The following is a 26391-nucleotide window of genomic DNA, read 5'->3' as shown; positions in this document are numbered from 1 at the left end:
TCTCTTTTGTAAGGCTCAGCATTTTCAGATCAGCCTTCAAAATTTATTAAAACATCACACAAAGAATGAAACAGTAAAACCTGCAGAGAAAAATAAAGGCAAAAAACAAAAAAGGGAGCATTAATAGGTCTCACCATATCGTAGACTTGCAGCAACATTAACCAGTCCCAGAATATCTTCATGTGATAAACCTACAGCTCGTGCACAGACTTTCACATTAACAATGCAGGTTTTCAGCTTCCCTCTTGGTTTCTTAAATGAACTTTCTGTAAAGAGAAGGTCATAATCACACAGATGTAATATTAGATTTCAGTCAGTTTAATTTTTTGATACTCACAAATGTTAATAACTAAAAGATAGAAAAATGTAGTACATTTCGGTCATTCTTAAAACCATCTACTTTAGCTTAAATATTTCCGGTAGAGAGAATTGGAACGGGTGAAAACCAATTGTGAGTTCCGTGATATCACAGGTTGGGAGACATGTACACATGGATATCCCGCCAGCATTGATTTTCTTTGTTTTCTTCTGTTCATGGTGGAAGCAGTGGGAAAGCAAACTCCTTACCCACACCACCATGTCTCTACCTGAAATCTTTACATATAAAAGTGAAGTTGTGTGTCTGTCTCCTATGATTTAGATTCCTAACTACTCCCACATTTTGCGGTGCAGTTTAACCAAAACCGGGTATCTTATAGCCGTGATTCATATCGAGTCTATGATTTAAAAAAAAATTTATCATAATTTTTTCCCATTTTTAATGCATTTTTTTTGCTATTATATAAGGAAAGTAACTCTCTAAAAATGCTTATATAGCAACGCCAGGCGATACTGCTAGTGTGTGTATAAATATAGAAGTTCTAAACTGATAGTAGTTGTGTAACATAGGTCAGCCCTAAGCAAAGCTATGAAGAAAAGGCAAGCAAACCAGTCATGACCCTTCCATGAATTTCCTTGGCAGAACACACCCAGGACCACATCATCCAAAGTATTCTCTTCTGAGATGGTACGATGTCACCTACATGGAATTTAGAAACTATTTCTTGCAAGTTAAATAATCATGTAGATAATCCCACCTGGGGTAACTGACACAGAAAGCTGATAATACCAGAATATCATAGAAAAATACTCCAATGTATAAGCATTGCTCTAAAGTGATTTCATTCATTAACATCTAGAAGAAGAGAAACAGAGAAATGTATGATGTATTGGTTTCAAATTTTAGCACAAGGGCAGCAATTTCAGAGAGGGGGGGTAAGTTGTTTACATCAACCCCAGTACTCAACTGGTACGTGTTTTACCCACCCTAAAAGGTTGGAAGGTAAAGTAGACCTCAGTGAAATTTGAACTCAGAACAAATATGGACAATATGCCACTAAGAATTTTGCCTGGAATACTAACGAATGTGCTAGTGCACTGCAGTAAAGGAATGAAGGAATGTATAATGCAATGCTTTTCAACCTTTTTGCTGGAGCGGAACCCCAAGGAAACATTCCACTGGCTCGAGGAACCCCTGTGCAATAATTTAATAGTCTTATGCACACATATCTGCACAGGAGAATTAAAAATTACTGCCGATTTTAGCAGTTTTGTAACTTCTTGAGGAACCCCTGGACTGTACTGGCGGAACCCTAAGGTTCCGCGGAACCCTGGTTGAAAACCACTGGTATAATGTGTTGACTACAAATCCAATGTCGGTATTTTAACTTGCATTAGGAGTGTGTGTGTGTGTTTATACATACACACACGTGTGCGTGCATGTGTCCCCTCTGATAGGTTCAGACTATATTAAGTCTTTCTGGAAACCTGCCAAAAGCTAGTGAGAAGATCTGGCAAAGACGGCTGTGACTATCTGGTCACTGTGTGTGCCACCCTCAAATGGAAGCATCCAAATTAGTCTCGTGGAACCCATTTCGTGGTGATGTAAGAAGAGGAAAACGTCATCACGCTTACGGAGACAACTTGCCTGTAGACATTGACCTGGAATGAATCCAGGACCTCAAGGCTGTGATGATGGACTGAGAAGTGGGAGGGTGGGACTTGGTTGCTGCATCCTGGATTGGAACCTGGTTTTCAGAATGATAAGTGCAATCCTGATCAAGCAGACCTATTTACAATGTCACACTCTTAAGGGTATATGCTTTATGAGGGATTTGGTTTCTATTTCCTGTATGTTAAATAACTGCACACAGCTTCCATTCATGGAAATATTATACAATTACAATTATAATATGCGCAGGAGTGGATGCGTGGTAAGTAGCTTGCTTACCAACCACATGGTTCCGGGTTCAGTCCCACTGCGTGGCACTTTGGGCAAGTGTCTTCTACTATAGCCTCAAGCCAACCAAAGCCTTGTGAGTGGATTTGGTAGACAGAAACTGAAAGAAGCACGTTCTATATATGTATGTATGTATATATATATATATATAGATAGATAGATAGATATCGTGTGTCTGTGTTTGTCCCCCCCCCATCACCGCTTGACAACTGATGGTGGTGTGTTTACATCCCTGTAACTTAGCGGTCCGGCAAAAGAGACCGATAGAATAAGTACTTAGGCTTACAAAGAATAAGTCCTGGGGTCGATTTTCTTGACTAACGGCGGTGCTCCAGCATGGCCGCAGTCAAATGACTGAAACAAATAAAAGAGTAAAGAGTATATGAAATATAGCCTAAAGTTTGACTATCACCTTTCGTTAATACAAACTACAGATTTTCTTTTCTTTTAGCAATTCCTAGATCTCCTATCTACCATTTTTGTTTCTTTCTCGCTTCTGGATTCATTGATTCCCATTATTTCTCTTCTCTTATTTGTTTCACTTACTGGGTAATGGCCAAGCTGAAGTAATACCTTTAAAGGGTTTAACCCTTTAGCATTTAAACCGGCCATATCCGGCCAAAAGTATTCTGCCTGTTTTATGTTCAAATTGGCCAGATCTGGTCTCTCACACCAACCCTACAATATCATTTTAAAAATTAACAGCTACCTCATCAAATTCTCATAGTTACAAGATAATGTTTGATTAGTTCAAACCAAAGTGGATGAAAAAGCATTAATTTTGGCAGAATAATGCGAACACTAAAGGGTTAATCAAACAAATCGACCCCAGGACATATAGGGCATCGTGTTAGGAAAGGCATCTGCGTTAGGAAGGGCGTAGCATTAGGAAAGGCATCCAGCTGTAGAAACTCTGACAAATCAAGATTGGAGCCTGGTGCAGCCATCTGGTTCGCCAGCCCTCAGTCAAAATCGTCCAACCCATGCTAGCATGGAAAGCAGACGTTAAACGATGATGATGATGATGATGTACTTGCTCTATTGGCCTCTTTTGTTGAACCAATAAGTTAATGGACACAAACAGGCCAACACAGGTCAAGTAGTGGCAGTGGGAGGACAACAGCCCACAACCCTACACACAATCACTCAACAGGCCACCACACAGTTACTGTCTACCAAATTCACTCACAACGCATCAGTTGGCCTCGGTTATAGTAGAAAACACTTAACCAAGGTGTCATGCATTGGAACTGAACCCAAAACCATGTGATTGCAAAGCCAACTTCTAAACCACAGAGCCATGCCTCTGCCTATTTTACTTTTCAAATAAAACAAATAATGTTTTTCTATAATAGTCCATGGGGCATGAGCTATTTATATGTTTCATTTCAGATTTTCATGCAACAAGTTCTGGGACAATCTAAAATTACCACAGACCGATTTGGTAAAAAAAAAATCCTGATCAATAATTTCAAAGTACCCCCAAAACAATGGGTGCACTGTAATTTCTTTGTGCAAACTTCTTACCATATGTTTCTGGGTTAAGGTCCACTGCATGGCACCTTGGGCAAGTGTCTTCTACTATAGCCCCAGACTGACCAGTGATTCGTTAGTTGATTTGGTAGACAGTAACTGAAAGCACATGTGTGTGTGTGTGTGACTCATCAGCGTTGGTCTATTTAAGTTCCCATAACTTATCAGTTTGGAAAAAGGAACCCAAACAATAAGTACCAGATTTTAATGGAAAAAAAATAAATAAATTCTGGGGTCAATTAATTCATTCAACTAAAATCCTTCGAGCTGCTGCCACAGCATGGCCATTATCTAATGACTGAAACAAGTAGAAGAAGAATAAAGACACATACTAACCAATACTATATCAACAATGCTTTAACATAAGGTTCACTTTTCCATACCAACTAAATAATTTATGCTAATTAATCTGAGGTTCAGTTATACAGACTTCTCATGCAAATCCATACAATTTTTTTAGTTTTTTATGTATCATCATCATTTAATGTCCATTTTACCACGTGTGCTTGGTTCAGACAAAATTTTTTGAAGCAAATTTTCTACAGCTTGATGCTCTTCCTGTCATCAACCTTCATCTGTTCCGAAGCAAAGTAGTATTTCTCCATGGCCAGTCATATATATCATGGAAGACTCAAAACAAACAACATCACTTATATGATGATGACGTCCATTTAAAACCATCATATGAGGAGAAGACTAAGGAATACACAAAAACACACATCATCGAATAACGTTCGTTTTCCATGCTGGCATGGGTTAGACGGTTTGACTGATGTCTGGAGAGCCAGCAGCTGCACCAGGCTCCAATCTGGCAGAATTTCTACAGCTGGATGCCCTTCCTAATGCCAACCACACCAAGAGTGTAGTGGGTGCTTTTTACGTGCCACCAGCTCAGGGGCCAGTAAGACGAGTCTTACTGGCCACCAGTCAGGGGATACTGGGCATCGGTCACGATTGGTTGGTGCTTTTTACGTACCACCAGCACTGGAGCCAATAAAGCAGGCCTGGTAACGAACACATTCGGATGGTGCTTTTTACAAGCCACCATTACAGGAGCCAGTCAGTGGGTACTGGCATCGGTCACAATCAGTTGAGGCAGTACTATTACCAAAGAGCAACCGTCCTATCTTATTTTATGTGAATGTATAATAGGAATGCTGTAATACTGCTGTATTCACTCCGAGAAATATCCCATGTAGGTGTCTTGTATATAAAAACACAGATATATTGGCTGCAGATGAGAAATGTCAAGCACTAGTGGTTGAACTGTGATATTGTGATTTAACCCATTAACTGCCACAGCATGTTACTGGAATGGTAATTATCTCTGTTGAAGCTAGTGTGTCCTAAAATGTCACCTAGAAAAGGCGGGAGACTATAAATCCTTAAGATGATCAAAATCTTACAACTCAAACCCATTTAAGAAAGGGATTTACATTTTCTCCCAGTAGTGATGAAATACACATGTCTGATAATGCGAATGCACCATGTGCTTCTGAAGAGAATCTTTGTTTAGAGAAAGTGATTCTTCTGCAAGTCAAACTAATCGGAACATGTAATACCAGGTGATACTCACATCTGATGTTTTCCGTCACCATACATTCAATATAAAATCTGTCCTGATCAAGAGACCAGCTTGTTTGTTTCAATGAAGGATGTACCAAACACCTGAGGAAAGATTTGAGGATTCCTTTTCAAAAAGAATCCACAGCTGCTGAATGGATGGAATCCATCCAGAGCTGATATAACATAAAAGCCTTGCTGACAACAAAAGGAATTCAAGTCAAGAATTCAGACTCGGTCAACACAACTTGTGTGGAAGAGAAGAGATGCATCCCACTTTGGAGCATGTCAGTACCTCTATCTTGCACAACTGATGTGTATGCCAATGGCGTTGACTGATGAAGATGCTTCAGAGCACATTAAGCACACAAGAGTAACCAGGTATCCACTTTTGTATGACTGTAATGGAGTTCCAGTACAATTACTGACCTTACCACTCCATCCGAGCGTGATCATTGCCAGAGCAGTTATCTGGCGTCCGTGCCGGTGGCATGTAAAAGGCACCATTCGAGCGTGATCGTTACCAGCATCGCCTTACTGGCACCTGTGCCGGTGGCATGTGTAAAAGATTCGAGCGAGGTTGTTGCCAGTACAGCTTGACTGGCCCCATGCTGGTGGCACATAAAAGCACCCACTACACTCTCGGAGTGGTTGGCGTTAGGAAGGGCATCCAGCTGTAGAAACTCTGCCAGATCAAGATTGAAGCCTGGTGCAACCAACTGGTTCGCCAGCCCTTAGTCAAAATCGTCCAACCCATGCTAGCATGGAAAGCGGACGTTAAACAATGATGATAATGATCTTTTCCCAAAAGTGCATGATACTGTTTTGCATGTGCTAAGCATACTTTTACATATCTGTTAGAGACTTCTGCCAAATATGAAAGAGAGACTCCAAATATCATTCTTTAATCTTCAACTGCACTGAGGAACTTCCTCCACTAGGTCACTTTTGGCTTGTCTTACCTAATTAGATTTCAACAAAGTGTACAACAACCTCTTGCAACATTCTTCATCATCATCATCATCATCGTTTAACGTCCGCTTTTCATGCTAGCATGGGTTGGACGGTTCAACTGGGGTCTGGGAAGCCAGAAGGCTGCACCAGGCCCTGTCTGATCTGGCGGTGTTTCTACAGCTGGATGCCCTTCCTAACGCCAACCACTCCGTGAGTGTAGTGGGTGCTTTTAACATGCCACCGACACAGGTGCCAGGCGAGGCTGGCAACGGCCACAATCGGATGGTGTCTTTTACGTGCCACCGGCACAGGAGGCCAGTCAGGGCAGCGCTAGCTACGGCTACGTTCAGATGGTTCCCCTACCTTCATGCTTATGTCTGGCTACGTATCTATTACAATAAATATAGATTGCACTTTCTCCTTCTTGCTCAGCTGTTTCTATTACTTCATCTAAAAGAAACTCTGCTAAAAGATAAAAAGCTGAAGTTGCAGAGCATGTAAATGTTGTAACATGATCCTTCCATCAACAATCCAAATCCCTCAATCAAGGTGGCAGAATCATTAGCATGCTGGAGAAAAAAAAAATGCTTAATGGCATTTTGTCCAACCTTACACTGAGTTCAAAGCCGACCAAAGTCAACTTTGCCTCTCTTCCTTTTGGGTTTGATGAAATATATACCAGCCGGGTAGTGGGATTTCTGGCTTTGTGTTTATAGTACAAATGATCGTTATTTTCCATTGCAGATCTTAGGTAATACATGAGTGATACTTTGCTTTTGTGACAGAAATTGGTGGCAATAAATCACAGCAAGGTGTTGAATGTGAATCTCTGCAATGAAAACAACTCTTGCAAGCATGATTTCTTGTTGTCTCTCCTACATCCTGACCTGAATGAAGCTAGATCATCACCTAATTGATTCATGTCTCACCCACCTCACATCAGTGTTATGACAATAAAACGTAATAAGTCAAAACGACACAGTTAAGCAGAAAACTATGTTTCTGTCAAGTGGCAAGGAAGACTAGTCAAAGAAGCCCACTATATCAGGAATTTGGACTAGATTTAAAAGGAATAAATCACATTCCTTCGATATAACTCGACAAAATCAAAACATTTCACTTCGGGTATTTCCGTGGGTTGTGGAGTATAGATATAACGAAAATATGCCAGCAATGTCCCATTTTAAACTTGTAGAAAAAAAGCCTTGCATATTTGTTCTTACCTGTTTCATGTGTGAATGTAAAATCCGCGAATTTCCAAGCAGAAAACAGAATCAAACTGTCATCTGCTTCCACGGAGATACCCGAAGTGAAATGTTTTGATTTTGTCGAGTTACATCGAAGGAATGACGAATAAAGTAATACTAGGTGTTGTGTATCAATATCTATCTGAGAACTTGTTCTTAAGAAAAAACGAACTGACAAATCACGAAACACTGAAATTATATTTAAGTCATTCGGATGACGGAGATTTATATGGATCTCCACATAAGTTGGAATTGCTCCGTTTTGATGGGGAATTTTCCAATTTTTTTTTCACCACGGTCTTCGAAATGGGAGGGATTTTGTTTTATGGAAAGCAATTTTTTAAAATCTCCCTTAAATTATACACCTTTTTATCTGAAAATATTACATTTTTTTTTTCTTTTATCAAAAACACTTTGCCTGTGGTTTTCATCAGCGTAGTGCCAAAAAAAAAAGAAAAACAGGCCAAAGCAAGTCCGGAGGAAATGATATTGGGGTGAGGCGAAAAAAAAAAAGAAACAAATTTTCAAAAATGTTTTTATAAAAACATGCCCACAATCATTTTGAAGGCCGTGGTGAAAAAAAAAATGGAAAAAATTCCGTTTAAAATGAAGAAAATCCGACTTATGTGGGCGTCCGATTATCGCCATGATTATCAAAATACAACCAGCTGGGAATACGATATCACAACAATAGGATTTTAGTTTGGAAACTGTCACTTCCTTTTCATATGAAATAGTTTAAAATAATGCGGAAAAGAATTCTTAATAAAACACAAACAAACAGGGCAACACCTTTTCCATTTTGTTTGCTGAGCCCACGAGAAATGTTTCTCAATAGAGGTTTATAAACAAGAGAAAAATTAAGAACTGTCTATCTACACCAGTGGTTTTTCAACCAGGGTTCCGCAAGAAGTTACAAAACTGCTAAAATCGGCAGTAATTTTTAAAGTCTCCTGTGCAGATATGTGTGCATAAGACTATTAAATTATTGAACAGGGGTTCCTCGAGCCAGTGGAATGTTTCCTTGGGGTTCCGCTCCAGCAAAAAGTTTGAAAAGCACTGATCTACACAAAATTTTTACGGAAAGGTCTACTAGAGACGAAAGATCGCCCGCAAAACAATAAACGGAGAAGAAAGAACAAATGTCGATCGTTGACGTTTGAGGAAGTTGAAGCGGGAGAATAAAAGAATTCCAGAGAGAAAAAAAACCAACAACAAAAATAGTAGAAAACAATGAAACGTACCATCACATATGACATCGACATTGCTTTCCAATGAGTCCAACAGTTTTTCCAGTGACGTCTTCTTCGTCGATGAAGAAGGTGACGATGGCATGTTAACAGCCATCGCGAATATTTGTAAATATTATTAAAGAAAACGGGAGAAGCGAAAATTTAAATCTCCCGGTTGAACACGTGACTGTGTAGTAGGTTAAAGGAGAATGTATATTCTTCGCCACTTTTACGTATTCACATTTCCTATTATCCTCGAAATTACAGTTGCTAGGAGTTGGGATTTTATTGTCAGATATTTCAAAAACTTTGTTTTATTTTCAGAGAACTATGGTGAGTTTTGTGGTGGTACTAGCGAACAGTGGTCCCGTCCCGGTGCGCGCTCTCGCGTACTCGCGCATCCATCCGTGCCAGCTAATCATGACTAGTCGATCCTTACTTTGTGTTTTTTGTGTTTTTACTTACTTTGTTTAAAAAAATTATTTACTTTGTATTTTATTTACTTTGTTTTTAAAATATTATTTACTTTGTGTAAAAAAAATTATCTATTTTGCGTTTTATTTACTTTGCTAGGTAGTCGTTTTAGGATCGACTACTTACGACTAGCTAGCGCGGATGCGCGACTGCGCGCACCGGGCCCACTGTTCGCTAGTTGTACCGAGTTTTATTTGGGAATAAGATAAATTTTATTTGTAAATATAACATTCTATATTCGTGCTTATGTGCGCGCGTGTGCTTCTGTAATTGTATGAGTTTGTTTTTGTAAAAACTAGCGAGTCAAACGAGCCAACGAAGCATCTCTCTACAATGTTCTGTCTATGTCTAAGACTCATGGGTAACCTGAAGCCCACGGGACTTTTTAAATGGCATGTCTAACGAAAATTCACCTTCAATTTTGTGAATAGTACGGCCTGCTTCTCGAAAAGGTTGTGTATGCCTGGTCTACGGCGTGGGCTTTATGTAGTCGTTCAACTTGCTAGAAATAGTAGCCAAATCGTTCCCAAATTACATTATACTGTCTCACGAAAGGTCCCGTTAAAGAATATGTTCTTCAGCGCATTGGCATAGGGAAAAAGACGAGACGGTAACAGCTCGAATAGCTTTTATTTCTGATCTATTCAATCGGTACTAATTAGGAGTAAGAGCGGTTTACCGTAAGGGCTTAGTTCAAGTTTGCATGGAAAAAAATACAAATATTACTTTAAATTGAGGACAACTTATGTGCCGCTCTGCAGATCATATCTAGATATATGATCTGGATGACCCGATGTGGTTTGACCAGGTCCACGCTGGTATATCAGAGAAATCCAGTCGATACCTGTGAAACTGTTGAAATCGTTTGAGCAGGTTTGCAAAGCTTTTTCACCCTCCTCTTCTGTCTGATAAGCCTACACAGTCACAGATCCCGTTCCAACCTCCTGCTAGCACTAAAAAGCCAAATGTTCCAAGAAAGGTTTCCGGACGCCGAAAGAAATCTGGTCGTCCTGCTCTTGTCGGGGCATAGACGGCAACTAGTCTGAAAGTATGCCCTCCGTGCCTGTCACGTCCAGTACCACCTACACACGATAAATTACTAATTCAGTATGCAATTGTAATGTAAAAAAATAAATTAACTCAGATGATTATTTTCTTTTCCATATTAACTTGAACTAAGCTCTTACTCCTAATTAGTACCGATCGAGGAGATCTGAAATAAAAGTCTTTTTTCCTATGTCAATACGCCAAAGAACATATTCTTTAATGCGACCTTTAGTGAGACGACGATACAATGTAATTTGGGAACGATTTGGCTGCTATTTCTAGCAAGTTAAACGACTACGCAGAGTCTACATCGTAGACCAGGCATACATAACTTTTTCGAGAAGCGGGCAGCACTGTCACTAAATTGAAGATAAATCTTCCTTAGACATGCCACTTAAAAAGCCCCCGTGGGCCTCAGGTTAATCATTAGTCTGAGACGTAGACTCGTCATAGAGATGCTTCGTTGGCTTATTTGACGCGCTAGTTTTTACCAAAACAAATACGGCTAATACGCACACAACGTATATATATACATGAGTATAAAATTTTATATTTACAAATAAAATTTAATCTTATACCAAAACAAAACCCCCCACCAGTCTTCTAAAACTAAAGTAAAGTTTTTGAAATATCCGACAATAAAATCCCAAGCTTGTGCACTCCTAAATTCAGCAATTCCGTGGCTAATACGGAATGTACATACGCAAAGGTGTCGAAGAATATACATTCTCCTTTAACTTACAGTCACGTGTTCAGCCGGGAAGTTTAAATTTCACTTTCTGCTTTTTTTTTTAATTAATATTCATTAATATTTGAGATGGCTGTTAACATGCTTTCGTCACCTTCTTCATCGTCAAGGAGGAGGTCACTTGAAAGAATGTTGGAATCATTGGAAAGCAATATTGAATATGTATGTGATGGTATGTTTTCGTGTTTTTTTTTTTACTTTGTTTGTTGTTGTTTTTTCTATAAATAATAGTAATAATGAAATTATTGTACACAGTGCTCAGGTGCACCACAACTTGTCAAAAAGTGCGTATAAAGTATACGCAGTAATGTAGAAATGTCTGGATAGTGAACAACGTATGAGTCAGATACATGCTTGTGTGTGTATGGAGGGGAGAAGATCAGGTGTATTGTTGGCGAATCTCAGGAAGCATGGAAGTTTTGAAGGATGCAGTGCTCCGACAACTAACAACTGATGCCAGCAGTTTGTTCCATGCTTCAGCAATTCTCAGCGTGAAAAAATGTTTCCTGAAGTCATGGGAGCTGTGCTGTTTTCTGACTTTGTAAATATGTCCACGGGTGTTAGACGGGTGGAGTTTGAAAAGGTGCTCAGAGTTATTGTTTGTAAGATGGTTAATAATTTTATGGGTGTCTGCCAAGTCAGCTGCCAGACGTCGGAGTTTCAATGTATCCATGCCCAGGGAAGTAAGGCGTTCAGAATATGGCAAATGCCTGATGGAGGGTATTCTTTTGGTTGCAATTCTGTATGGAATTCTTCAATTCTCCCGTTCCAACCTCATTGAAAACATCTTCAAAGATCCACATTTGTTCTTTCGGTTAATATAGGGCGTAACAAATATCAGAAAATCAAAAAAAAAATGTGTGTAATAGGTGTAAAACAACTTCCTATGAACGAATATGAAAAAAAAAAATTCGCGCACGCGAAAGGGGGGTGGGGGAGAGGCCTCGGAATATTTATATCGGGAATTTCCGAAAGCGTCTGAACCGGGCACAAAAACAAAAACAGCGTAATAGGTGTAAAACAACTTGCTCTAAACGACTATCATGAAAAAAATGCGCGCTCGCGAAAGGGGGGTGGGGGAGAGGCTTCGGAAATTTCCCATCTTCAGTCCACGGCCTTTAAACTAAGAAAAAATAGTGTAATTGGTGTAAAACTACTTGTTCTAAACGAGTATCAAGAACACACACTCACACATGAATCATAAACTCCGTATTTTTGTACATCTTTCGCAAAAAAAAAAAATAATAAAGAGAAGAAATTCTGGAAAAAGTGAAGAAATGTTGGATCTCCGCCATGTGAATCAAAATACGTGTCAGAAACATCTTGAAATACTACAGAAATTATGTTACGAAAATGATAATGTATACATACCTCTTTGAGTGGTCCATCGATAATGATGATAAAGAAATGAGTTGGATTTGAACTCAGAATATTGACTAACACAACTACATACTACAAGACTCAAAATATTCAGCCAAGTCACCACCTTTAACTAGCAATAATAATAACATCAATAACATAACAGCCAAAAGATTTATTTGTTCTGAAAATAACAATCATAGTAAATAAATATGTTCTTTAATATTCACATTCATGTGCACAGTTAAACACACTTACATACAAACAGTCACGCATGCATAATACAGAACGGAACACATAAATGAAGGATGCATTACTTAGTATATATTACATCTAGAGAATTTTGATTAATAAGTCAAATATGCAAATTATAAAGATAATTAATTGCTTTACTAAACAGTGTTGTAAAGGTGAAAAAATAAATTTGGGAAAAAAATACACGCCAAAACTAATTAATAAAGGATAATTAGGGAAGGATTGACACAAAATAATAATTTTTTGTCTCTTTTTTTCTGATAAATGCATCTTAATAAGTGAGAAGAATTGCATATATCTGAACTATTTCAAAGAAAAGCATAAATTTAATGTTTAAAATAGCTTTAACCAAGGAATGAGATCCAACATTTCTTCACTTTTTCCAGAATTTCTTCTCTTTATTTTTTTTTTTTTTTGCGAATACGGAGTTTATGATTCATGTGTGAGTGTGTGTTCTTGATACTCGTTTAGAACAAGTAGTTTTACACCAATTACACTATTTTTTCTTAGTTTAAAGGCCGTGGACTGAAGATGTGAAATTTCCGAAGCCTCTCCCCCACCCCCCTTTCGCGAGCGCGCATTTTTTTCATGATAGTCGTTTAGAGCAAGTTGTTTTACACCTATTACGCTGTTTTTGTTTTTGTGCCCGGTTCAGATGCTTTCGGAAATTCCCGATATAAATATTCCGAGGCCTCTCCCCCACCCCTCTTTCTCGAGAGCGCATTTTTTTTTTCATATTCGTTTAGAGCAAGTTGTTTTACACATATTACACTATTTTTTTTTGTTTTGGTGCCCGGGTCAGCTCCTCAGACGCTTTCGGAACTTCCCGATGTGAATTTTCCGAGGCCTCTCCCCCACCCCCCTTTCGCGTGCGCGAATTTTTTTTTTCATATTCGTTCATAGGAAGTTGTTTTACACCTATTACACACATTTTTGTTTTGATTTTCTGATATTTGTTACGCCCTATATTAACCGTTCTGGTTAATATATATTAACCGTTCTTTCTTCTGTGTTTCTTTCCTTGTGAGCTTTGTTTGTTGACTGAAACAGGTAAAAGTTATAAAGGTGTACATTACACTGTGACTTTTTGCTGCTTCAAGCCATTTTCGTGCTCTGTGCGTCGTATGTATATATAAACATTGTTTTTCTCTTGTTTATATATCTTTGAGAAACATTTCTCATTGTCCCAGTAGACAAAATGGAAAAGGCGTTTTTGTGTTGCCCAATTTATGTGTTTATTCGTGTTTTATTGAGGATTTTGTTCCGGTTTTGTTTTAAACTATTTCTTTCATATGGAAAGGAAATGTTTACTCTTTTACTTGTTTCAGTCATTTGACTGCGGCCATGCTGGAGCACCGCCTTTAGTCCAGCAAATCGACCCCAGGACTTATTCTTTGTAAGCCTAGTATTTATTCTATCGGTCTCTTTTGCCGAACCGCTAAGTTACGCGGATGCAAACACACCCGCGTTGGTTGTCAAGCGATGTTGGGGAGGGGGGGGGGCAGACACACAAACACACACACACACACACATATATATATATGTATATATATATATATATATATATATATATATACATATATACACACGACGGGCTTCTTTCAGTTTCCGTCTACCAAATCCATTCTCAAGGCTTTGGTCGGCCCGAGGCTATATAGTAGAAGACACTTGCCCACAGTGCCACGCAGTGGGACTGAATCCGGAACCATGTGGTTGGTAAGCAAGCTACTTATCACACAGCCACTCCTCCAAGCAAAAATCGTATTGTGCTATCGATGTCCCAGCTGGTTGTATTTTGACAATCATGACGGTAAACTGACAATGACGAAGTTGAAATTTCTCCGTTTTGACGAGGAAATTTCCAAATTTTTTTCACTCCACAGCCTTCGAAATAATAGTGTGATGGTGGGCATCTTTTTCTGAGAAAAGATTTTTGAAAATTTATGATTTTTGTTTCCCCTCCCTATCCCCTCTGCCTCCGAACGAATTTTGGCCAATTTCTTTGGCACTACGCACTTAAAAAACCTTGGGCAAAGCTTCTTTTTGGTAAAAAAATAAATAAATAAATAAAATAATATATTCTCAGGAAAAGATGTGTGATTTAGGGGAGATTTGGCTGTTTTTTCTAGCACATCTCACCACCACCTTCCTCTTAGTTATTAATACCTATATTTATACACACACTAGCAGTATCGCCCGGCGTTGCTCGGGTTTGTAAAGGAAATAACTATATAAGCATTTTTAGAGAGTTACCCTTATATAATAGCAAAAAGAATGCATTAAAAATGGGGAAAAATGATGTAATTGTTTTTTTAAATCATAGACTCATCGTAGACGCGCGCTAATACCCAGAAGGGCTCGATATGAATCACGACTATAAGATACCCGGTTTTGGTTAAACTGCACCGCAAAATGTGGGAGTAGTTAGGAATCTAAATCGTAGGAGACAGACACACAACTTCACTTTTATATGTAAAGATTTGAGGTAGAGACATGGTGGTGTGGGTAAGGAGTTTGCTTTCCCACTGCTTCCACCATGAACAGAAGAAAACAAAGAAAATCAATGCTGGCGGGATATCCATGTGTACATGTCTCCCAACCTGTGATATCACGGAACTCACAATTGATTTTTACCCATTCCAATTCTCTCTACCGGAAATATTTAAGCTAAAGTAGATGGTTTTAAGAATGACCGAAATGTACTACATTTCTCTATCTTTTAGTTATTAACATTTGTGAGTATCAAAAAATTAAACTGACTGAAATCTAATATTACATCTGTGTGATTGTGACCTTCTCTTTACAGAAAGTTCAGTAAAGAAACCAAGAGGGAAGCTGAAAACCTGCATTGTTAATGTGAAAGTCTGTGCACAAGCTGTAGGTTTATCACATGAAGATATTCTGGGACTGGTTAATGTTGCTGCAAGTCTACGATATGGTGAGACCTATTGATGCTCCCTTTTTTGTTTTTTGCCTTTATTTTTCTCTGCAGGTTTTACTGTTTCATTCTTTGTGTGATGTTTTAATAAATTTTGAATGCTGATCTGAAAATGCTGAGCCTTACAAAAGAGATGACAGAGGACGGAGTTATGTTGCACATTGATGTGCTCCAGAGGACGTGGCCATTACAACAGAATTGATATCTTAAAACCAAAGTGCTGCGTAAGAGGCATTGGTGTTGGTGCCAAGTAAAAAGTACTGGTGCTAGAGCCATGAAAAATACACCCAGTGCACTCTGTAAAGTAGTTGGCATTTGGGAGGGCATTCAGCTGTAAAAACTAAACCAAAACAGACTATGGAAACTTGTGTGGTCCCTGGTGTTGCCAGTTCCTTTCAAGCCATCCAACCTATGCCAGCATGGAAAAGCAGACATTAAATGATGAGGATGATAGTCAAAAAGACATGGGTTACAGTGTTAATAATCTTTATAGACCCACCTAGATTGGTGAGATGCTGGTGAATATCTACAGGAATAACATCCATGTGCACTTTGGTGTGGCTGTCCTCATCCATGTGCTCTTGGAGGCAACTGTTCTCATCCATGTACAACTTGATGTAGCTATTGTCATCTGTGTGCACCTCGATGCAGCTATCCTCATCCATATGCACCTTGATGCAGCTATCCTCATTCATATGCACCTTGAAACAGTTATCCTCATCCACATGCATTATGAGACTGCTGTCCTCATCCACATGCATTATGAGTCAGTTGTCCTCTTCCATGTGCTCTATGATACAGCTGTCCTCATGCATATAGGTAGGGGGATGAAATAGTGAAGTCCTTTGCATATAAGGCTGTATGCATATTTTGTCGACAAGTACAAGATTATTGTGTATGAGTTAAAAAGAGTGAATGTGAGGATTATTCCTTATGGTAGCACATATGGAGAAATTGCAAATTCTGGATGTGTTATTGCAAGCTGCCTGGGCAGCAACCTGAAAGGTAGCTTGCCTTTCAGCATTTTGTCTTGTTTCATATTTGTTGTGTGTGCAGAGCCATTACATTATGACTGATTGACTAAAGATGAAAGAAAAAATGTGAAATTCCTTCTTTTATCTATTGTAATCACACTTAATTCTAGTTTTCTTATTTTATGTAATCTCGTGCATTTTGTGGAGGAAATATATCTTCATTTCATACATCTGTTCATTAGTTTATTCATTGATGTCTAAATCTTGACATCAGTGAACAAACAATCTTGAGAGAAAATATGTGCAAACGTGTGTATATATGACAGACTTGTGCATAGTTTATGCCAACCAAATTTCACTCCCAAGACACTGGACAGTGCAAAGTTGCAGTTGAAAATTGCTGTTTCCTTATCTATTATATAAAATCCGATCTGTCTGTCAGTCTGTGTGTTTGTCTTCTAGGATCTCGGGCATCCTTCATCTGATTGCGCTCAAATTTGATTTGTAGATACCAACGGTATCAGGGTGTGTATAAGTCTTGAAAAAATTACAAAAATAGATTCCAGGTAAGAATGTGATCGATAAAGCTGTGGGAACGTGCATTTGTACGCGCAAGTTTGGTTGCATGTTTGTGTGAATAAAATCGTTTTTCTTTGGAATAGAAAAAAAGTCTATCTTTATTTCTTCTTTTGCTGGTGTCTCAAATTTAGGTTAAATCAGTGTTTCTCAAAGGGGAGGCCTATGGGATGGTCAGACAAGTTGTTTTGAGAAAATTTGGTTTAAATGTTTGACAACTCAGCACCATCCATTGGACGGTGGGGGGGGGGCGTTTTACTCGTATATATATATATATATATATATATATATACATACATACAAGGTGCTCTGGCTAAATTTGATTTTTTTTTTTTTGTCTCTTTTCTTTAGGAACTGCTTGATGTATTGAACAGTCAACAGCATTGGAGAGCATAAGGATTAAAGTTGTAGTGGAGAAAAAGTTAGTTGGCATAGAGGACTAAAAGCCATCTGAATATTGGACTTGAGTTACCTGTATTATCATGAATTATGCTGGGTGTCAGAATATTGACTTCATGACTGCCACTCAATTCTCTGTGAACATTGTAAAGGCTACAAAATGTGACATAGACGTTATGAAAACCAAGATTCCTCCAAACTGTGGTGGTTCTTTGGCTACGTCTCCATTGAAGGTGACGTCATGCCACCCATCTTTGAATAGGGCCTTCGGCACAATTCAAATGGTCATATGAAGATGCTGAAGACCAGTCAAACCCTGGCTGGAGAGGTTTGCTGTTGGAAGCCATATGTGTGGGGTCAGATGCAATTGTTGGAGGATTTCTACAACTTCACCAGCCCCAAATTCTGGTCACCTAATTCCCTCAGTTATAATACAACAGGTTACCAACTGTTCTAGCTGCAACAACAAGGCCAAGCTGGTGACTAAGATCAACGATGTGTTCTAGGGCATAGTGAGGAACACATGTACCTCTCTCTGGAGCCATCTTAGGATCAGAATGGAAGCTGAAGGTGTCTACTTTGAGTAAACTATGAGTTGGCAGAATCGTTAGCACGCCGGGCGAAATGCTTAGCAGTATTTCGTCTACCATTACGTTCTGAGTTCAAATTCTGCCGAGGTCGACTTTGCCTTTCATCCTTTCGGGGTCGATTAAATAAGTACCAGTTACGCACTGGGGTCGATATAATCGACTTACTCCCTTGGTCTGTCCTTGTTTGTCCCCTCTATGTTTAGCCCCTTGTGGGCAATAAAGAAATATATAAAAAAATCTAGTTGATATTTTGTTTTTTTAGGATATTGTGTTTTCGTTTCCTTATATGCAAACTGTCGAATTTAGCTCTAATATAATTTATACGCACACACACATATTGTTTGTTCTTGTTTCATTTTAATTTTCTTTAATTTTTTTTTTATTTTCCTTATAAGGAATTCAGATCAGTCGTGATCTCATTCGATGTTGTATCCCACAAACCACTTTCCCACAAATAGCTGCCATCAGACTTCTATCATGTATAAATCATCTCGCTATTTCAGAAAAGGCCAATACATCATTCACGGTGAGTGTATAAAAAAGTTTTATCATTGTACATCATGTTAAAATAAATCCATTTGGTTCTATTACAGAAGACTGAGTGCTGTGCTTTGCAGGTTAATGTGATGCACCTAACAGATGACACTTCCACATTTGTAGGTGCAGACTTGGCTACATAGTAAGAAGTTTGCTTCCCAGCTGCATGGATCTGGGTTCAGTCCCACTGTGTGGCACCTTAAGCAAGCGTTTTCTACTATAGTCTTGGGCTGACCATCTGAAAGAAGCCCGTCATATAGATATATACATGTGTGTAAGGCGGCGAGCTGGCAGAAACATTAGCACGCCGGGTGAAATAATTATCGATATTTTGTCTGCCGCTACGTTCTGAGTTCAAATTACGCCGAGGGCGACTTTACCTTTCATCCTTTCGGGGTCGATAAATTAAGTACCAGTTACGCACTGGGGTCGATGTAATCGACTTAATCCCTTTGTCCTTGTTTGTCCCTTCTATGTTTAGCCCCTTGTGGGCAATAAAGAAATAAGATATATACATGTGTGTGTTTTTGTGTCTGTGTTTGTACCACACCACTGTTTGACAACCAGAGCCAGAGTAAGCGACATTGAATGAAATACAGTTATCTTTGATCATGTTTCACTCATTAGATTGGCCACGCTGGGACCCTGCCTTGAAGAGTGTTAGTTGAACAAATCATTGCCAGTGTTTATTTTTTTTAATCCTGGTATTTGATATATTAGTTCCTTTTGCCAATCTGCTAAGTCATGGGGATGTAAACAAACATAGATAGTCAAGCAATGGAGAGAGACAGACAAGACATGCACACACAATGGGTTTCTTTCAGTTTCCATCTACAAAATCCACTTACAAGACTTTGGTCACCCCAAGGTTGTAGTAGAAAACATTTGCCCCAGGTGCTACAGAGTGGGACTGAACCTAGAATTGTGTGATTATGAAGCAAACTTCTTACCACCCAGCCAGACTAATTTAATATGTTTGAACATAGAAAAGGCAAAATGCTGCCCAAAGTTTCTTGAGCAGAGAAATTCTCATAGATAATGTTGATGTAAACACATTAGCAGGCCATGAAATTGTAATTTCAGTTTTATTTCACATTGCATAACTCTGTTTGATTTCCTTTACAACACTAAATGTGTAAATTAATTATGTTTCTCGTTTAATATTTCAGAAATTAATATTTCACTGGATTGTACTTGTCATGCCATACATGGATGCCTATGATAAGCTTCATGCAGTGTACAATGTGTTCTTTTATCTTCTCAGAAATTATGATATTGTAAGTATCCTTCTAATTCTTCTTCGTGTTTCTGTATACGGTTTATCTCTGATAAAATTGCTAGAACTGCTAACCTTATTTTCTGATGTTATTTGGCTTGTTGAAGCATCAGATGTGGTGTGCGGGAGAGACAACTGCACTAGTATTGTCATGTGATGTGTATGGATGAGGACAGCTGTGTGAAGTGTCATACCCTAACAGTGAAGGGAACCTGTGGTAGAGGTAGACCCAGGAAGACATGGGATGAGGTGGTGAAGCATGGCCTTCAAACGTTGGGTCTCACAGGGGCAATGACAAGTGACTGAAATTTTTGGAGATCTGCTGTGCTTGAGAAGATCCGGCAAGCCAAATGAGATTGTAATTGTGGTCACGTAACTGGCCTGTTTAAAAGCACCCTTCAATTGTTGGTCAATATGCTGTGCTTGAGAAGAACTGTTGAGTCAAGTGAAATCATTGTCATGGCTGACTGGCCTGTTCAACTGAGTGAATTTTAGTTATGGCTGATGCCAGTGCCACCTGAATGGTACCCATGCTGGTGGCACATAAAAAGCACCATTTCAGTGTGGCTGATGCCAGTGCAGCCTGACTAGCTTCTGTGCTTGTGGTATATAAAAATATAAACCACGGAGTGGTTGGCGTTAGGAAGGGCATCCAGCTGTAGAAACATTACCAGATAAGACTGGAGCCTGGTGCAGCCTTCTGGCTTCCCAGATCCCCGGTCGAACCGTCCAACCCATGCTAGCATGGAGAACGGACGTTAAACGATGATGATGATGATGATGAAAAGCACCCACTACACTCAGAGTGGTTGGCATTAGGAAGGGCATCCAGCTGTAAAAACCTTGCCAGATCAGATTGGGGCCCGGTGCAGCCTCCCGCTTGTCCAACCCATGCCTATGTGGAAAGCGAACTTTAAATGACGATGATGAACAGGTTTCTTTCAGCTTCCATCTACCAGATCCACTCATAGTACTTTGTTTGACCAAAGACTAGTGCCACATAGTTGGACTGAACCTGGAATCATGTGGTTGGGAAGCAAGCTTCTTAGCACAGAGCCATGCCTATCCATCCATCCAACCAGTAGCCTGTCATATGAAATGTAATTCTTTCATGACCATATTATCTTATAGACATACACTGCTTATGTCTTTCAATTTTTCAAATAGTCAAAAATTTGGAAGTAATTAACCATTTCTTGATGCTAATACCAGAACCATAACTTCACAAAAGTTTCTCATATAAAATCTATGCTGCAAAGTTTTAAATTAGTTCAGAATTCTTTAAAATGAATGATTTTTCTATTAAAGAAGCAGAGTGAATAATAAAATGGTTTGTATTAAACGCATTCTAGTCTACAGTTTATAACTGATTCCTTCTGCTCATATTTTGAAATTGTTTCTCTTCCTTCAGCTCCCAGAAATCTGTTACATTTTGAGTGAGCTGACTTTATATCCTGATGTTACATTATTCCGAATAAATGAGCTGATTTTGTTGTGGAAGAAAACGGTAAAGTGTTTCATTGCCATTGTCATTTAATGCTATTTCCATACTCATTGTCTGTTCTGCAAAATCGAAAATATTGATTTGTGATGTGACTGGTGCCAAACAAATTTTGTGACTAATTAATGGAATTTCTAGAACGTTTTAAATTGCCAAGTTTCTCTTATCTCTCCAACACAATCTTGAATGCTCTCTCTCTCTCTCTCTCTCTCTCTCTCTTTTTCTCTCTCTCTCTCTCTCTCTCTCTCTCTCTCTATCTCTCTCTCTCTCTCTCTTTCTCTCTCTCTCTCATTTTATCCATGAACTTTCACTCTCCTCTTCCCTCTCTCGCATTCACACACATTTGCAAGTATGTATCTGTGATTGTTCAAACTGTGTTGTCACTTCTGTAAACAAATTGCTTGTTACTTTGTTCTTTCAAAGTCATTTGATATAAGCGATGCTTTACTTGCAAATCACCTAAGGGTTAGCGACAGGAAGGGCATCCAACTGTAAAACAATGCCTCAGTCACATATATGTTTAACCAGTACTAGCATGGGAAAACACTGACCTGCTTGTACAGTTAAATGTGAACAGGCATTCCATAAGGTTTGGTTCATTTGATTAAGGTTCTTAGTAGTTCAGTGTTTGGATTAGTGATGTTTGTGTGTATGTCATTCCTGAGATTTGTCTCTTTGACTTGATATTCATCTTCTTTGAATTTCAGAAAAACTGAAGTGTTCAAAAATCAAACATACAGACTATTTGTGCAATTCTATATTTGTGCGTGTGCTAGAATAACAAAATTATTACCAAGACAATTGGTCTCTTGGTTAAATCATAGGCCTTTTGACAGCCAGTGAGAAGGATCAAGTTAATTAATCGATTAGTTTCAGCTTTTGTTAAAGCCATCGTCAGGATTTGATTACTTGTTTACTGAGACACAAAAGTGTGCACCACTGACTGAACCAGACCTGACCTAATTTACATAAATGGTGTTAGAGTGGGTGAGCGTACTAATAAACTGCTACACTGACACAGCATATATGAGATTAGCATCATAAACAGTTCCAATTTTGTATTTACTAAGCATATCTATATCCATCTGCCTATCTGACTATCATCATCATCATTTTAATGTTGACTTCTCCATGCTTGATTCAACTCCTTTGAATGCTTTACAGTTAATATGGTTTGCAAGAGTTAATATGGTTCTGTTGTCAGTATGATATCTTGTCAACCAGCTCAAGAGTCAGAGTTTATACTCTGTAAGCATTACTGCTCTATGTTTACAATGAAGGCACTTTACTCTGTCACACATCATAGACTGAAACTGTCTACCCCAGTAATCAGTATCTTCATTATATAAGTTCTAAGATCCTTATTTTCATTTCTGCTGCCTTCATTCCAAACTGGACTCAATATTAATGAATGTAAATTATATATCTTTTTCTCATTTGATGTTTTATCTTTTCAGGGGAATGTCCCTTCATTAATTGGTTTACTGACGAAATATAAGATGCTGCGGCCTGATAAATTAGGGCTGTCACTTCCAAAATATCAAGTAATTATTATTTTTTTTTTTTTCCTTTTTTTTTTTTACTATCAGTCTTACTTATGTAATAAAGAGAGTATTATTACACAAAGCTGCAAACAGCATGGCCTGAAATATATACATAAATACAAGGGCAATCCCAAAAGTAAGGTCTCCAAAAATATTTAGAAATCACAGTAATGTTTGTCCAGGATGTTTACATCATTTTAAAGTTTGAACATTTATCTATTTTTCTACATAATCGCCCTTTGTAGGCGCTGGGGCAGTTTTTGTATGCCCACGTCATACTAGCTCACCGCCATGTCTTTAAGGAAGTGTTGAACCTTATCTTTCACCTCGTTGTCATTGCTGAAGCGTGTTCCAGCTAAATGTTCTTACAACTTAAGGAACAGGTGGTAGTCACTGGGTACCAAGTCCGGACTATAAGGTGGGTTGCCATTTATGGCCTTCTGTGAGCATTCATGGGACCCATCTTGTGCACACCTGGTATTGCAAATTTTCACTCAAAACCCTATGAATGGTGCTTCGGAAAACCTTAGGAACCAAAATGGGGAGATCATCCAGAGTGATCCGCTGATTTTCACGCAGGATTTACTCAACCTTTGCAACTGTTTCATCAGAAATTGATGGTCGCCCACTTCTTACTTTGTCCTGAATTTCAGTACAACCAGCTGCAAACTCCCTACACCACTTGCAGACGTTTTTGACTACCATGCACAACTCACCATACACTTCCATAAATTGGTGATGAATTTCAATCAGTTTAATGCCTTTTGCATTCAAAAACCAAATAACTGCACGAACTTCACACTTGGCAGTAGTGTCGATGGGGAGCTCCATCAGATAAGACTGTCAAGCCAGGACTGCGTGTGGCAGCGAGGTGCACACAGGGGGCAAACGCATGCACAACAAACACAACAGTGTTGCCAATAGCTGCACATACAGTTTCCCTGCGTCGCCAGCACTTTGGAGACCTTACTTTTGGGATTACCCTCGTATTATTACTGTCATTTATTATCAGGCAAGTAACTAACAGAATTGCTTGCATGCCAGGTGAGATGCTTAATGGTATTTCTCCTGTCTCTTCACATCCCAAGTTTGTTATACAACCAACAACTGTGTTCTTATTCATACATCAATTTAATATCATGCTATCGATATACAGCTGATTTAGTGCCCTTTGACATCTTTCTGCATCCCTTTATCTTCTCCAGGAAGCTATGCAATTCATCTTCTATGAGGCTAGTTAATTTTTCAAATAATAGTAAGCATGCTATAGACATGCTTACTGAAACATTAGGCAATGGACAAAATGCTTACCAATTGCCTACCTTTTAAGTTCCGAGTTCAAATTCATCTAAAGTCAACTTTGTCTTTCGTCCTTTCAGCATTAATAAAATAAGCACCAGCTTAGCACTAGGGTGGATGTAATCAACTTACCCACTCCCACTAAAATTGATGCCCTTGTGCCAAAATTTGAAACCATTGTTATTGTTGTTATTATTATTATTATTATTATTATTATTAATATTATTATTATTGTTGGTGGTGTTGCTCTCTATTCTACTTTTCAGTGTTTTTATAGAATACCAAACCAAAGATTGCAAAAGATAATCCAAGGTGTTCAGCTACGAAGGGGATTGGAATTAAGGAATTTAGCATACAAATCTGCTAAAAGTCCTGTAAGTTTTTTTCTTTTTTGTGTGTGTGTGTGTGTGTGTGTGGATTTGGTAGACGGAAACTGAAAGAAGCCTGTCGTATATATATGTATGTGTTTGTGTGTCTGTGTTTGTCCCCCTAGCATTGCTTGACAACCGATGCTGGTGTGTTTACGTCCCCGTTACTTAGCGGTTCGGCAAAAGAGACCAATAGAATAAGTACTGGGCTTAGAAGAGAATAAGTCCCAGGGTTGATTTGCTCGACTAAAGGCGGTGCTCCAGCATGGCCACAGTCAAATGACTGAAACATGTAAAAGAGTAAAAGAGTATGGCATTGTATTCTTGAGCAAAACACTTCATTTCACATTGCTCCGCAAGCATTTCCTCATCTGACATGTGGCATGTTGTGCACCTGTACAAGTATGTCGATTTGATGGAGGGAGTGAGCTAATATTCAGCACATACATAAATCTTCGATTTAAAACAAATACTTTTTAAAAGAAAGTAACTTGTGCGAACTTACATCTCTTCCTCACATTTCTGTTTCATGTACTATGATTACTTCCTACTCCCTGATCTTATCTTCTTGGCTCGGTGCCACTGTATCATTGCTCTCTGCTTGCCCCCGACCTGTGCATCTCCTACCCACATGTCTTGTCTCACTGTATTATTGCCTTCTGCTATCATCATCATTTAACCTCTGTTTGGCATGCTTTCTATGGCTGGATACCCTTCCTAACATTACAGAGTGTACTGGGTGCTTTTAAGCAGCACCAGCAGTGGAGGCGCAAGGGCCCAGTGGTTAGGGCAGCGGACTTGCGGTCGGAGGATCGCGGTTTCGATTCCCAGACCGGGCGTTGTGTGTGTTTATTGAGCGAAAACACCTAAAGCACCACGAGGCTCCGGCAAGGGGTGGTGGCGACCCCTGTTGTACTCTTTTGCTCCAACTTTCTCTCATTCTTTCTTCCTGTTTCTTGTCCCCGACTTCCTACGCAGCCGCTGAGCCTGGATGCGCATTCATCTATCCGTCGATTCTCTCGGTGTCGGGGGTTGACCTGCTTTCTCTTCTGCAGGTCTTATGAATAGCAAAGGACCACGTTTCTTACTTCTCCGACTACAGACAATCCTGAGGGGCGATCTTGCGAGCTCTGGGACGAAGAACGCTTTGCTCAACAAACAAACAAACAAAGCAGCACCAGCATGGGTGCATTATGTGGTACCGATATGGGTACTTTCTTCATGGCACCAGCACCTACCAGACTGCAAAGTTTGGAATGCTCAACTAGAGAGGGATGCAGGCGACAAGCCTGCATGCAAGGGCAACCACGTTTTTACTTAGCTTGATGTGTCTTTTCAAGTGCAACAAACCTAGAGTCTCACTCCCCTGTCATCCCTTCTGTAAGTCCCAACGTTCATAGATCCTTTCTCACTACTTTATCCCACATCTTCCTGGGTCTACTCTTTTTACATGTTCCCTCTATAATTAGAGACCAACACCTTTTCATGCAACCATCTTCATTCATACACATTACATGGCGCCATGCCAGCATATATGTGTATATGTATATATAACCTGTATATATAACCTGTGTGTATAGCATATTTGGAAATATGCTGTACATGAGAAGACCAGGCAGGACAAGTGAGCCCAGCCCACTTATGCATGCCTTTCCTCCCTTGGACACAAAGACCTGTTGAGGCAAGCGAAGTCGATATA

General features: G+C 39.1%; 2 protein-coding genes across 4 annotated transcripts in view; one reads left to right on the top strand and one right to left on the bottom strand.

The window, feature by feature from the left end:
- LOC115230208 (centromere protein I-like) overlaps positions 1–9014 on the bottom strand; it is a 38886-nt gene extending 29872 nt beyond the window's left edge. For both annotated transcript variants that reach the window (XM_036499551.1, XM_036499552.1), the window contains exons 1-2: positions 8820–9014; positions 135–266 (exon numbers count right to left, since the gene is read on the bottom strand). In XM_036499551.1, the coding sequence (XP_036355444.1) occupies positions 135–266; positions 8820–8922 (235 nt within the window). In that variant the 5' untranslated portion in view covers positions 8923–9014. The remainder of the gene's footprint in view (positions 1–134; positions 267–8819) is intronic.
- Positions 9015–9389: 375 nt separating this feature from the next.
- Positions 9390–26391, top strand: part of LOC115230207 (centromere protein I-like) — a 30762-nt gene continuing 13760 nt past the window's right edge. Inside the window, exons 1-7 of one of the 2 annotated variants that reach the window (XM_036499550.1) lie at positions 9390–11248; positions 15497–15628; positions 18563–18693; positions 19874–19981; positions 21392–21487; positions 22939–23025; positions 24591–24698. In XM_036499550.1, coding sequence (XP_036355443.1) covers positions 11146–11248; positions 15497–15628; positions 18563–18693; positions 19874–19981; positions 21392–21487; positions 22939–23025; positions 24591–24698 — 765 coding nt within the window. In that variant the 5' untranslated portion in view covers positions 9390–11145. The remainder of the gene's footprint in view (positions 11249–15496; positions 15629–18562; positions 18694–19873; positions 19982–21391; positions 21488–22938; positions 23026–24590; positions 24699–26391) is intronic. The other variant, XM_029800411.2, reaches the window with a different exon arrangement.

The sequence above is a fragment of the Octopus sinensis genome, unplaced genomic scaffold (assembly GCF_006345805.1).
Source record: "Octopus sinensis unplaced genomic scaffold, ASM634580v1 Contig14909, whole genome shotgun sequence".
NCBI lineage: Eukaryota > Metazoa > Mollusca > Cephalopoda > Octopoda > Octopodidae > Octopus > Octopus sinensis.
The sequence above is the reverse complement of the archived record's forward strand: the minus strand, read 5'-3'. Positions and strand labels throughout refer to the sequence as shown.